This window comes from Branchiostoma lanceolatum, chromosome 4 (genome assembly GCF_035083965.1).
Source record: "Branchiostoma lanceolatum isolate klBraLanc5 chromosome 4, klBraLanc5.hap2, whole genome shotgun sequence".
NCBI lineage: Eukaryota > Metazoa > Chordata > Leptocardii > Amphioxiformes > Branchiostomatidae > Branchiostoma > Branchiostoma lanceolatum.
Window position 1 is genome coordinate 2,703,706 of NC_089725.1, and position 14,058 is coordinate 2,717,763.

Sequence of the window (14,058 nt, forward strand, 5' to 3'; positions counted from 1 at the left end):
GGCGCAAGTGCGCAACCGGGTATTTCGCACCCTGCAGGATCATCAAGTATAGATTATTTGGTCTCATGGCCGAATGCTAAAAATTTCCATGGTCACGGGTGGGAAAACACTTTTTTCAAGCTGATAACTGTAGTCCAGCTTCTGTCACTGAGATGTCAAGGGAAAAAACAACAAGAATGATGCAAAAACATTCTAAGATTTCTTAATCCTGAGCAAGACTAGAAAGGCAACATTTTTTAAAACAAGAGCTTTTAAAAAAAGCTGGCGTTTCGGCTACGTTTATAAGTGTGAATTGTCTTTTCCCTTTACTTGAAGTAAAATCTGCCAGAGGAAGTCACTCAAGGGCTGTTCAGTCTATAAGAAAAATTGTCATTTTGGGAAATGAGTACTGTTTTAATAGAGAAAGGCAGATTGGGGAAAGCAATTTTGAAGTTACGTCACTTAACTTAAGTGCTTTTGAAAAAGCTGGTCTTGGCCTACAACTTGTGCTTATTTGTAAAATGTATAATAGGCTCATTATAAAAGCTATCAATGTAATTATGTACATGGCACGCAATAAAACATAAAATTTGAAAAAGCACCATTGAATCATCAGCACTATGGTAATTAAGTGAAATAGAAGTTCATAACAGCTAAGGTTCTATCTAAAATGACTACCAAATGTCAAACAAATCAACAGCTACCTCATCCGTATTATTCTGGTTTCCGCATTTACAACATTTCTTCCTTATTTTCCTGGGTAATTTTGCTAAAATTCATGAAAATTCCCATAGTTTTGTGCCGAGGGGCGCCACTTTCCACGTCCGTGTTGTCTGAATGAAGTCGATACTGAACAATGGAGCATTTGCTACTGTAACAAAGAATCGCTGTTTTGCAAACAACATCAAGAGCCTCTGTTTACATCGGGGATAGAAGTTTAGTGGGGAGTGTTTTGCAAGAATCATCTTACCGCGCATAGGAGCCGCTGCACGGTATTTTCCATTACAATGAACAGAAAAATTCGAATGCCGGGTTTGGAATCTATGAAGTCCTGTTCATAAGACAAAGGCCTTGTATATATTAAATGAATATTTAAAAATAACAAATATAAAATATTTCTTTATTTATTAATGAAAAAAAATGATATTCATAAATATGATATTGATAGATTAATATAATATCAATATATATTTTTGATATTCAATATCTAAAAAGAAAAAGAAATCCATGCACGGAGACGAACCCGGATCTTCTGGGTCCGAAGCGCTTTGCGTTGCCAGATCGGCCAAGCTGCGATACGTAACTATTCACACTGGACGTAATGCTATAACCTTACTATATGGTATCATTTATGCCGATTTTTGGTCGTTTTCTTGACGAAATCATTTTTTTTCTTCTGCAATCTTGTGGAATAGATGTAATATGGTCATTTTTCAGGATATCAAAGTCCGAAACCGCAATGCAATGATATTTCCGAACAGTTGTAGCAGTTACATGCGGTCGCCGTCCTGTGTCACATGCAAATCTGCGCCGTCCTGTGTCACATGCAAATCTGCGACACAGTGTTGAACCAAGCTTCCTTCCTTCCTTCCTCCTTGCTTGAAGGTAAAAGCCAGGAGAATGCGTTTCGGCGCGCATGCGCCGAAACGCAAAAATGCAGGAAATTTTCCCTCCATTAATAATGGAAGTATGAAATATGATGTTTCTGTATGATGCAAAATAGGTCCTCATTAGCATAATGCACATTCTGGTGTACATGTATTCACATTTCCTAAAACTACCTACACCTCCAATATAACATCTGTAGCATGTATCATAAGGGAAATATGAAGTTTCTGCTTAAATTATGCAAATGAGGTCCGAATTACCATAATGCACATTCAGGTGTATTCACCTTTCCTGAAGGTACCTACACCTTCACCTCTGGTAGGAGAGGCGATCATCCCTCAGACGACATAACTCCCTCGGCAACATAACTCCCTCGGCGGCGAAAGTCCCTAAGCCAGCACTAGAGAACCTGGACCTGTTTAAAAAAATTGCATACCCCCCAATATAAGCCGCCACTCCGAGAAGTCCGCGAGGAGGCTAAAAAATGATTAAGGTTGCCAAACAAGGTCAAATGTTCAACAACACTTCCTATACACCCGTAGTTCATCATTTTCATGTAGTCCATAGAAATCTCCTGGTTTTCTGATTCTTTCGTTGAGTAGAAAATAAAGAATGAAAATCCTGAAGTACTGAAGTCTTGATTTACAATAAGGGAACCGTTATGCCCTTTTACATAGAACATACATGTAGTCTATTCTCCAAGCAGAGGTTTCGATCGGGGGGAGGGGTGTATTGTCTGCTTGGAGAATACATATAGTCAGCCATTTTGATTCCAAACAATTCGTAGCTAGTTTAATGTGGAGTGTAATCGGTGAATTCTACGTTTGGCATAATTGTCACCTAAATTTAGCATAAAGTTACTGCCTTTCTGAATTTAGCATACAGCATTGGTGGTATACCCCCCTTCCTACACGCAGGCCCACAATAACAATTTGCAGGATTTATCAGCTAAGAGTTAGAAACATCACATCAACATTTGAGTTTTTACCACATTTTAACATGCAGTCTGTTATGGTCCTGCAATTAAATGTCAGTGTTGATTTAATGTTTATTTCAATAGGAAAAAATGTTCAGTATAAAATTCAAAGGAATGAGCAGGACAAAGAAATGTTACATTGTATAATGGTTTAATATAAGTAGACTGCAGTGCCAGGTGTCAGGGTTTCCCCACACAGAAATGTCTGGACATTGATGTAAGGCTCTCATGTCCCAGAAACTATTGACCCTGGGGTTTGGAATCATCAGGCCAAGGCCATCAGCTATGTGTCATCACAACTGGTTACCGTGCTGCTGCCATGTGAAGTATATGCTGATCAGCAGAATTGCCATGGCTCTAATGTACCTTGATTACTCCATTAGTGGAGCACTGCGTCCTAGTGCAGAAGTTTGAAGTAGTTTTTAGAGCTGTAAAAATTCTCTACAGCTTTAGAAAGGAAAATTCATAATTGTGGTGAAGCATTATGCTAGTAGTAGTGCAATGTGGCTTTGCTATGGCTTGTCCATTTAAGCCCCGGTCACATACATCGTACGATGCACCTACGATAGCATACCCTATAAATTGCACGATGATCGGATGTAAATCGCAGGTAAACTGTAAGTAAAATCAGCTATCGCTGAGTGCTGTGCGATGTTCAAAATTTTCCGACGTCGTTCAATTCTTTTAACATTTTTTCTGGAGTAGCCGCCTGACCGTTTTTGTGCTTCTTTAACCGACCAAATGCGGATCTACTTGTTAGATATTAGGTTGTGAGGTCATTCACTGTAAAAAAAAAGATAGTAAGACTTAAAAGAAGCTACCGGTATAACAACATGACCTTTACAAAGGTTCAAATCAAGCAAAAGTATAGGGCTGCTAGACCCTAACCTCTACGAGTTGGATTATTATGGCTTATGGAGACCATTCCATGTCACCGAGATGGCTTTGAAATAATAGCCTTAATAAGTTTGTTTTATGTTATTTTTAGATTGCATGGCTGGGCACCATTGTCTTCTTTATGGTAAACAGCCATCTATGCATGAAGGTCTGACATGGCACCCTGCACTAGACAGGGATATTTGAATTGCTTTCTTTTCAGCCCTCTGATCCAATTTTCAAAATGTTTCAATATTTACAAAATGTTAGAACATTTTCCAACATGTTAGAAGTAAGGCCACAGCAAGTAAATTTTATGGATGACATCCTCCGCAGACTCCAAAATTAATGAGATAGGGTGGAAAAAAAACAAGGCGGGCAAAAAAAAAGAAGATTCCTATATTTTCAAATTTTGAGATCATAAATCTTGTTAAACAAGAATTGAGGCGACGAAATATGATATCATGACCAACAGGTCTTTTATTTCTGTATTCAACCAATGAGGTTTCATATATAATATAAAACCTCCTTGATTCAACAGTAAACATGTCCTTGTAGATGTGTTTACATCTCAATAGACTAACTACAAAAAATGCAGAAAAGAGCTTGTTGTACCATCATCTGAAGCAACTACACTGGGTTTTCATATGCGATGAAACGCCTTGTGTATACAGCTCAATTAACTAGACCCCCCCCCCATTATTTATATAATGTCCTTGCTAGAACAAATGCAGCAAACAGTTTGTTATTATACCATCATGGGCAGGAACTACACTGGGTATTCATATGCAACGAAACACCTTAGATTGTCAACATTAAACTGTTCTTGAAAATGTGTATACAGCTCAATTAACTAGAACAAAGTCAGAAAACAGCTTGTCATACCAGCATGGGCAGGAACTACACTGGGTATTCATATGCAATGAAACATTTTAGACTGTCAACGTTTACGACATATTTGCCCATATTTGGCATGTTGACCACTGTCGTAGGGCAATGAAATTTCTTGTTTTTTATTTCGAAATCAGGCGAAAATTAATGAGCGCGCTGATGTCATCCATAAAAATTACTTGCTGTGGCCTAATGGTGAATTTATGTTCCAACATGTTCAGAACTAATATAATTGAATCAACATCGGCAATATCACGGAAAACTGAAACCATCAGATCACGGTGAAGATTTTGAATTTGTCACCTCATCATTAAAAAGAAAGAGAAAAAAACATTGTACAATGTACAAACAATGTCTGTGACCACGACTTTATATATCTTAACTATTGCACCTGGTTTTTCCCCAAATGTATGACGTACAGGGTTGTGATGATGGACAAAACCCCCATCGTATGTGGCTGTAGCTTTAGCCAAGCACACTGGGTCACCCCTACTCTTCTCTATAAGTGTGTTGGGTTCTTCTACGTGCAGAAGTTTTACACTTGCACCTAAAGCTCCCTCGTCATACTATTGTCGTTAATGACCAACAAAAAGTATAGATCAAAGCAGATGCCTTTTAAGGTTTTATCATTTCAAGACACCTCTGACAAACCTGCCCAAAGGTGGCTTATTCCTTAGCCTTTATAACTGTCAGATATGTTTTAATTGGAAGAGATACATTGGATTAACATCATACATGTATCCATGATTGATCAGTTCCTGTCACTCTACAGTGAGCATTATATAACTAGCATTTGGAAAATATATAACTACAAAAACAAAGACAAACAGACAGACCAAAAACAATCCCTCCCTATGAATTAGCAGCCTCTTCCATGGTGTGCGACCAATTATGGTCCACTTTGGGTCATAAAGTATGTTCCTTAATTAGTCATGACTCTCCTTTATAGAAAGCAATATAATGGATTTACATACAGCGGCACGACAGAATAAACTCCTGAAGTTATAACAATAACAAGTTACCTGGAAGCGTCATGCATGACGTATGCCATATGTAATTCAACACTGTGTACTTCATCAGTTTTCTTTCTAACTTTCACGATAGCTAGTATCTTTTTAAAGTACCTGACATTAAACCGTTCTTTGTTATTCAAACTACAGTCAAACCTGCCTAGGCGACCACCTTTTCAACGCGACCACCTGGCCATGGCGACCGCGTTTTCTCGGTCCCGAAAATTTTCCCCATAGGCACAAGCATTAAGCTGCCTGCCCAAGGCGACCACCCGTCCAACGCGACCGCGACCGCCACGAATTGGGACCGCACAGAGCACAATCCCTGCCCATGGCGGCCGCCTTATTTTCAAGCGTGTGGTGACATCAGATCATTTTGCTGTCGGATTTCACAGAAATGTTTTCAAGACTTTAAAGGACAAAAATAAGATCAAAAATATATGGAATAGCAATGTTATACCATCGATTCCTCCATGAAGTGTTTTAATAAAACGTTCCCCCTATAAACATTGTAAAGACAAATGTTTGTGATGTTGTTGTGCCTATCGTAATCTTATAGTTTAACAAAACCTCCTTGGTTTAACGTGAACTCAGTTCCGTTTAAACTCAACTTTCAAAACGAATACGTAGTGCATGGCGTCAAAAAGTCAGATTGCACAGAAATTACTATCTATTTCTTGTATTTTCAACAAAAATGTGTCTGTATCTTGCTAAAAATTCCGCCGAAAAATGACTTCGCGGCGGGCAAAACATCAGGCAAGAAATGTTGTTCCTTGGTCCCGACGCCATCTTGGATTTCGGGCGGCCCGGATTTGGCGTACCGCTGACCTTTCTAGAACACGATGATTTTGTGTATGAACATTTACGAATACTCTAGTTATTGGTGAAAATCAAAATTCTTATTTTCTTTTTATTTCCATGAATCTCACAAACCTTTATTGGACGCTGTGCGTTCTGCTGCACTGACTTATCCTTCGATAAGGTGGCACAGAGCTTCGCGGCGCGGCGCGACGAAATCACACAGTTAACGCGTTCCGTTTTCATCTTTAGTTGTCAGATCGAAAATGTGTTGACCCTTTTATCCAGCGGCCGGCGCCCCAAAAAAGGCTGGGACCAGCAGGCGTTTTCTAGGGATCTGTCTTAGGCCTTAAAACTTCGATGATGTGCGTGTGTGTGTGTACTATTCAATGTAACGTGTGAATCGCGGGAGGGCGCTGCGAGATCATCGAGGCAACCATCGTTTTGTAGTCAAAATTATGACGAAAATTTGTACACGATGTAGCGGTATACAATTATTACATCGATAACCGAAAATGTAATTTTTGTAGGATCTTTCTGTCAATGAGAATTGAACCTAGTGAGGGTCATGCTGTCTAAATTCACATAATTTTTTCATCATTTACGTACTGTATTTGAAAACCTCGACCTGGAAACATGTGAGTGGAATCCTCTTCATGGCGACCACCTGTCCATCGCGACCGTTTTTGCTCGGTCCGCCGGGTGGTCGCCTTGGGCAGGTTTGACTGTACCTGTGGTGATTTGAGGTTTGTAACTCTTACTAGTTTTAGGAAGGTTTGATACAACCCAGCAGCCCCGCACTGACACTACATTTTCACAGGTCAAAACATTATTGCCATGTGTTTATTTATTTGTTTATTTAACACCGGTCAATGCATATATCTCCCAAAACGTAGGGGATTTCATATTCCACTGTAAACAAAAAAGAAATCAAACCCAATAGCAACTGTTTAGATTAGAAGTAGCTCTAGTTGACGACTTTACTTTGTGTTTATTTAATTACTGTGTTCTTATTATTATCATTATCTTATTTCAAAGTATTCTGGCAATTAGCCTCCGGGCATGAATTAAGGGTTAATGACCCGCCCCAAGGTGTATATGGTGTCATAACGCCTGGCCAGGTGCTATAACCACCGAATAAAACCACCGAGTGAGCGAAGCGAACGAGGTGGTTTTATGAGGTGGTTATAGCACCTGGCCAGGCGTTATGACACCATATACACCGAGGAAGAGGCGGGTCATTAACGTTATATAGCTTATCCAAACTGACGCATATAAGAGTAGACAATTTCTGTTTGACGCATAAATCCCTTATACTATCAAGAATGCATTTGAGAATTCACATTTGTCCTTTTTTAACAGAAGATGATGAAGAGTATGTACAACTGTAGCCTGATTTATTTATTTCAACCACACAGGATAGGAGGGTCGGTTTCAGGTCAGTCAGAAAATGTTATCATTGAAGAATCTCCCTGCAACATGACCTCAGGTAACCTGAATAGAACACAGGTTCTTTGGCCAGCAGGAAATGGAACGCACGGAACCTTAGATAGAACGTGGTTTCTTTGGCCAACAGCAAATGGAACACGCGGAACATTTTTGGGAATTTTAAATTTGTTTTCCCTTTTTCATGTATTCTAAGGAAATTTTTAGGAATTCTAAGACAATAAAGATTTTTTAAACAAGGTTAAGAAAAAGATTCATCAAATAGATACCCCCTCTACAAAATGCAACGGTTATAAAGATTTTTTAAACAAGGTTAAGAAAAAGATTCATCAAAAAGATACCCCCTCTACAAAATGGAACGGTTGTGTTCTGACATGACGTCATAAGTGGTGTGTTATGGCGTGATAACAGACCACTTATTGTGGGCAATGGAGGCTTCTGATTGGACGACGCCATCTACCTATGTGATAATTTGCAATAAAGTTATTATTATTATTATTAATTTATTAATCTTTAGGGTGGTCCCTTCATTTAACAATGTTACTGATTTCCAAGGGAGCCCATTCCATTACATGACAAATCACAATAATAACTTCATATGCTACTCGGCATGGTTACAATTTACAGCAACTTTACTATTATCTGTCTGTAGACTGCTTTGGACAATTTATGTGCAATTTTTTTTCTGATCTATGTTCTTCAAGAAGATTGCTAGTAGGAGAAAGACGCAAGTGGACCATAATGGGTAACCCTAGAACAATTCTTTATCAAAGAACTCTGTATAAATACATGCTTGCACGGTGTTAAATAATTTTTTTTATAAATGATGTTTTGAATAAATTGGACCATAATTGGTAACGCTAGGAACCATTAATTCGACACCCTTTTAATTCGACACTTTTAAGTATTGGCTTGCCAATCAAGATTCAGCAGGTTGATGCAAAAACTGTTAATTGCATTCCAATACGAGTTAAGTACTGATGTCAAAAAAGTACAGTCGTAAGTTCATGAAGATCAAACTTTGCAATGACGAGGTCGTCAATTTACTGACCGTTTGTTTTAACGTTACGTATGTCATGGGAGAGGGAGCAGCGGCAGCACACCGTCATAATGTCGACATTTTCTTCTTCATATCATCACATTACATATCTATACTTGTATCGATCAAAAGAGGAATAAACAATATGTCCGTCAATGACAGCAAATAAGTCTAGTTTTGTCCTTGATCAAAACAAAGCGCGAATTATCCAGAGGCTTTGCGATCGCGTCTTCGGAAACCGCCATTTTGAATATTCCCAGAATCATACGGGTGATCACGTGAGCAATAGCAGACGATGCAGATCATTTATATTTATTCATTTATTCATTTTTCCTCTTTCCTGTCTTGGATTATTAAATAGACATGTCCGACAAGTGTTTACAGGTCATCAGCAATTGGAAATAGTAACCGACGTCAACAAATTAACTACTCTTTCTATTTTCCCCTATTTTCAAATGTAAAAGTCCGGAGCCACGTGCAAGCTAGTGCAAACAGGTCTTGAAGACCATACCAACCGTCTCACTACGGGTTTAGCATGCTAATGACAAGGTTATACTATAAAATAATTGAATTTTGGCAGCAATTAATGCAAAATTAAAGCTTTTGCATTCTTTATAAAAGACACGTGTTATTTTCCTATTTCCGGAACATACATCCCAACAGCGGCTAAGACGATAGCGACACACGAGAGTCGTACTCCCCTCTACCGCATTGATGTTCGCTTGGTACAGGCCGATGACCTGTGTTAGGATAGTTTCCGTTTCCGCCTGGCATATATTTTTGTTTACCGGGCAGTAGTGCAAGCAAACGTTACTTACTCGCATTTCGATAGCTGTAGCAGGCTTAAGTATCAGACCTCAAGGTTTATAATAGCCACGACAGTGCAATGGAACATAAGAACGGGTCTGCCGCAGGACGATGTTTTTCAGGACTATTTATTTTGACCGCAGTATCGTGAGTGCATCAGCGGCGTACCGACTATGACATGTGATGCCTGTAGTAACTAGTGTAAGTGGCCGTTGGTTGACAGATATAACGGGAAATAACCGTTGTTCTGACTATTGAAATCATCGCTTCACAGCGACATTGTTGTATACTGTCGGATTAATGGTTCGTTTGGAACAGATTACGCAAGGCGCCGTCATATCGGGTCCGATGTTGAAGACGTAATTTTTCCGAGATATGTCAATGATTTGGAAGTTACACACATGTAGCAATTGCGGCAAAAACAACGTACACGATACAGTCAATGAATACCGAAATACTCTTAAGTCCGCTTGTTGATTTACATAAAATGGTGCGTTGGCGTAAAGGTGTCGAATTAATGGTTCCAAGCGTTAGCGCTACGTCACCCCATGACCTGTCATGTTTGATACTTTCTGTCACTCATGCAAGTCTGTCCTTTACGGTGACGCCATCTTCCCAATCACTTCCTGCCACTCTACTGACAGTGTATTCAAATAATGACGGACACACAAGAACATAACAAACAGACACTCTGAAAACAATGTACAGTGTTACACTAAGTTACAAAGGTACTCACCAGTTCCCTAACAGCATTGAGATACTTAAAGGCATCTTCCACTGGCAAGAACTCTGCGATGTCCACAGGTCCCCCGTTGGTAGGGGGTACACCCGAGGGGGGGCCGTAGGGGATGAAGTGCTCCACTGGGGGGTAGGGGATGGGACTGGCCATGTTCCCGGTCGGCATCTGTTGGCCGGGGCCCGGGTAGGTTGTGCTGATGAGCTGGCCTGTGGTAGAGGGGGAGGGATGCATTTGGAGGGGACTTTGGTGCATAAGAGGGGAAGGGGAAGTTGGCATGCTGTGCATGGGAGAAAAGTGTGACGTTGGAATGGGACCCATGTTGGGAGAAGTAGGCGACGTCGGGAGAAGTTGTGCCAAGGAGCTCACGTTACTATATGCTATAGTCCCAGCCGCATTGGGGGAAGAGTAGCTCATGTCTGTGTGCGTCATGTGGACAGTGGCTGGAGGGGGGCTGAGGGGGTAGGACTTGTGGGGGCTAGGTAGAGATTGCATGCTGGAGTGGGTTGACTGGGTATCTCCCCAAGATGACACCTGAAAAGAAAGAGGACATTATATAGTGCTTGGATCCTGTACCAAGGCAAAAATGAAAAAGAAATACTGGTACCACAACTATGTACATTTAATGTAACACTTTTTTCTTCAATGTGCAAAAGATCACTTCTTTGTGATGGTACATGACATTGTATAATGTACATGGTCAATAGCAGACAAATTGGTTAATGATATGTATTATGACAGTTCTATATGACCCACCTTTTATAGAATCAACCCAAACTAACAATTCATTAAGTTTTAATGCATGTGCATTAGGGACTGTACGGTATTTATCGGAGGGGGAGGGCCGGTCGTCTGGAGGGGAGGGCCTAGGAGAAAAAAATTGCCCTGGGGGGAGGGCCTAGGTAAAAATATTTGGCAAGGGGGGAGGGCCTAGGAAAAGAATTTGATCCCCTTCAGAACCTTCAAACACATATCTAAATGTCTAAAAATGGACTCCAAAGCTCTCAGAAAACCCCATGTTTTCGGCTAAGGAGTGGAGCGCGCGCCGCTTCGCGCCGCAGGTACAGATACAAATTATGATAAGGACTTAGGTTGGAATAAGAAATGCAACGTTATTTTGTAGTCTGATTCAGATATCTTGATATCTATGGTGGATAGATATAATGATGAAAGATCCTTTATAAATATATAATATGTAAAACAAACGTGGGTTGCAACTCTCTAAAAATCATGAGCCGAGCGGCGTTCGGCTGAGCGTTTTCGCCAGACCGCGATGGAAAGACAGTCCACTTGGGGCTGAAATGCGCGGGCGAAAATCTTGTTTTTGTTTACGTTTTTCCTTGTTTTTTACAATGACTTCGCTTAAGTCTTGAAAAACGGGTTTTTAATCATGGCTTTATTGTATGTCATAGGCACCGATATCGATTCTTCGTGAGCATAACAATAGCAACAAACAAAAGAGTGTGGATGTCGAACGGCATACGGCGTCTCCATTTCTCGGCAAAAGTTTGTCTTTTTTTTTTTTTAAAGAGGAGGGCCTCTGTCTGAGTTCAGGCCGGGCATCGTCGATCGGAAGCGATCCGCCCTAGACACCTAACTTTTGTAAGTTTCCCAAGGTAGGATTTTTTAAAACCTGCTAATCAAAATCTTTATATTGGGGAATATTAATTGAAGTCCGGTCGCTGGGAATCAACTTGCCAGGGCAACGCTCTCGAGTCTTCTGACAAATTCTAGTAGCAACAGATGACGAGCCTAGGACTCAATATTGTATACGTAACGTTAAAAAGTCGCCCTGAAAATCATTATAGAATATTTCTGAAGTTATGAACGTAAATTCAAATGTGTATTAAAGTTACTTAAATAGTCTCCGGCACGCTGCTCAGATCCCACAAGTTTGCATGGGGGCGGCGCACAAATGACACATTGCCGGGTACAGTACAAATACTTTTGCGGTTTTATTTAACTGCAGGATCATACAGTGGTATCATTTAGACAAAAAAAGACAAAAATACCGTAGTAAAAATGCAAAGTCATGTTCCAAGCACGCGCCTCCGCTGTTTCGCAGGAAGCCATCCAGCTATCAACTGAAAGGGAGCTGCCAATTACTAAATTAGCACCCTGCCCTACCACTCCAATCTTGTCTCACCACCCCTCCCACCCGGGAACATACCTTTGAGGCTTGTGTGCCGCTGGCAGCATCGCGCAAAAACGTAAACAATAGCCGAGTAGATCTGCGGGGCGGGTCCCGGACTATCAGAACAGCCGTAAATGTATCAGATTCCCGGGGAAATCTCCTTATTTGAAAGCCGACAGTCCGCAGTTGACCCAAACAGAGGCTGTTGTTAACGTAAAAGATTCCTTTCTTTGTCAGCGCGGGAATAAAATTAATTCTAAACTGTATTTCTGACAAATTGCTGGAGCGAGGTTATGTCATTTTCCCACCCAGAACATTTGCGGCCCCGCCCACAAACCGCCGACTTTCCTTTGGTAGACTTTCTGGCGTCTTCGCCGACGTCATCAAAGGATGCCGACTGTCAATCAGCGGCAACTTTGTGGGAAAACACGTGCGTTGGATCTCCGTGTGCAAGTCAACAGCAGACCTCTGGCGATGTGACTGGCTACAAAGTTTTTATTAGACTGTAGTTCCACGTTTTCTGTAAGTACAATCTGATGCAGAACAGCGGTTTCGGCGACAATTTTTCTGAAAACATCATGTCTGCGTTTAATCGTGGGAATACCAGGAATATCACTTCCTATTTCGCACCGAAGGGACCTTCTGACGGTGACGATTGTGGCGCTTCGACTTCGGACAAGTCGGGCAAAGCCAAAAAACGGAAAACTGGTATCGCCAATTGATATTGTTGAGTAACTAAATAAACTATTGATATTGTTGAGCTGGGTGAATTTGTTGTTTCTGAATTTTCGATCTCCAATCTTTAGATCTCCGTGAGTTTTCAGTTGTTTTTCACCTGAAGTACAGTATGTCAAGGTCCTGTGGAGAAGCTGATTGACTGCCACGATTATCATGACTATCATAAATATGACCCTCAAAACGGAAAAAGAAGCATTCTAAATAGCCTAAAATGCAAGAGCTTCCCGGGGGCTCTGCCCCTGGACCCCGTCGGGGGCTTTCGGCAGCCCCCGAACCCCTGCCCCGATGCTGTGAAAAAAACCTGGGGAGAACACTGAAGCCTCTAAGCAATTATCTTTAAACTTGTGACATGGGCTCCAGTAGAGTGGCATAGCAAACAAGAGAGAGATCGCTGGTGAGACCCATTGTAAAATACAACGCGAAGGACCCTTACAAAGTGATTTTCTTACCTTCTTGAATAAGTTTCAAGAGTTGATAGGTGGGGGGAGGGCCCAGGAGAAATTTTTTGGCTTGGGGGGAGGGCCTAGGAAAAAAAATTGACCAGGGGGAGGGCCTAAGGAAAATTTTTTTAACCCGACCCTCTGACGACCGGCCCTCCCCCCCGGTAAATAACGTACAGTCCCTTAGTCTCAAAAGAGAACAGTATGAAGGTGCTGCCAAAAGACCTTGATCAACTTCAGTTGGCAAGGTGGTTTTGAGGTTAGTGCTGTTGACATACATGTAGAATCTAAAGGTTCTGGGTTCAAGACGTCAGCGCAGACGGACATCCACGCAACAACGATCGGCAGACGGCAGACAGCCACCGATCGACGTCGCCGGGAGATGCATGTTTACGACGAACTCTTTGACTTTGTTGATTGAATCTGTTCGAAACTAATGATCCAATACCTTGCCAATACGTTGAGAAATTTGAGGCATACATTGTACGAGTATCACGTTCTGTATCATCCAAGTTTGATACCATTAATGTAATGCGTATATAGTACTAATATTTCATACTATTAAAAAAAAATGTGGCTT

At 41.0% G+C, this 14,058-nt stretch overlaps 1 protein-coding gene across 1 annotated transcript in view; it reads right to left on the reverse strand.

The window, feature by feature from the left end:
• Positions 1-14,058, reverse strand: part of LOC136432232 (nuclear receptor subfamily 1 group D member 1-like) — a 73,506-nt gene that overhangs the window by 14,666 nt on the left and 44,782 nt on the right. Inside the window, exon 7 of the mRNA XM_066423299.1 lies at positions 10,167-10,700. Coding sequence (XP_066279396.1) covers positions 10,167-10,700 — 534 coding nt within the window. The remainder of the gene's footprint in view (positions 1-10,166; positions 10,701-14,058) is intronic.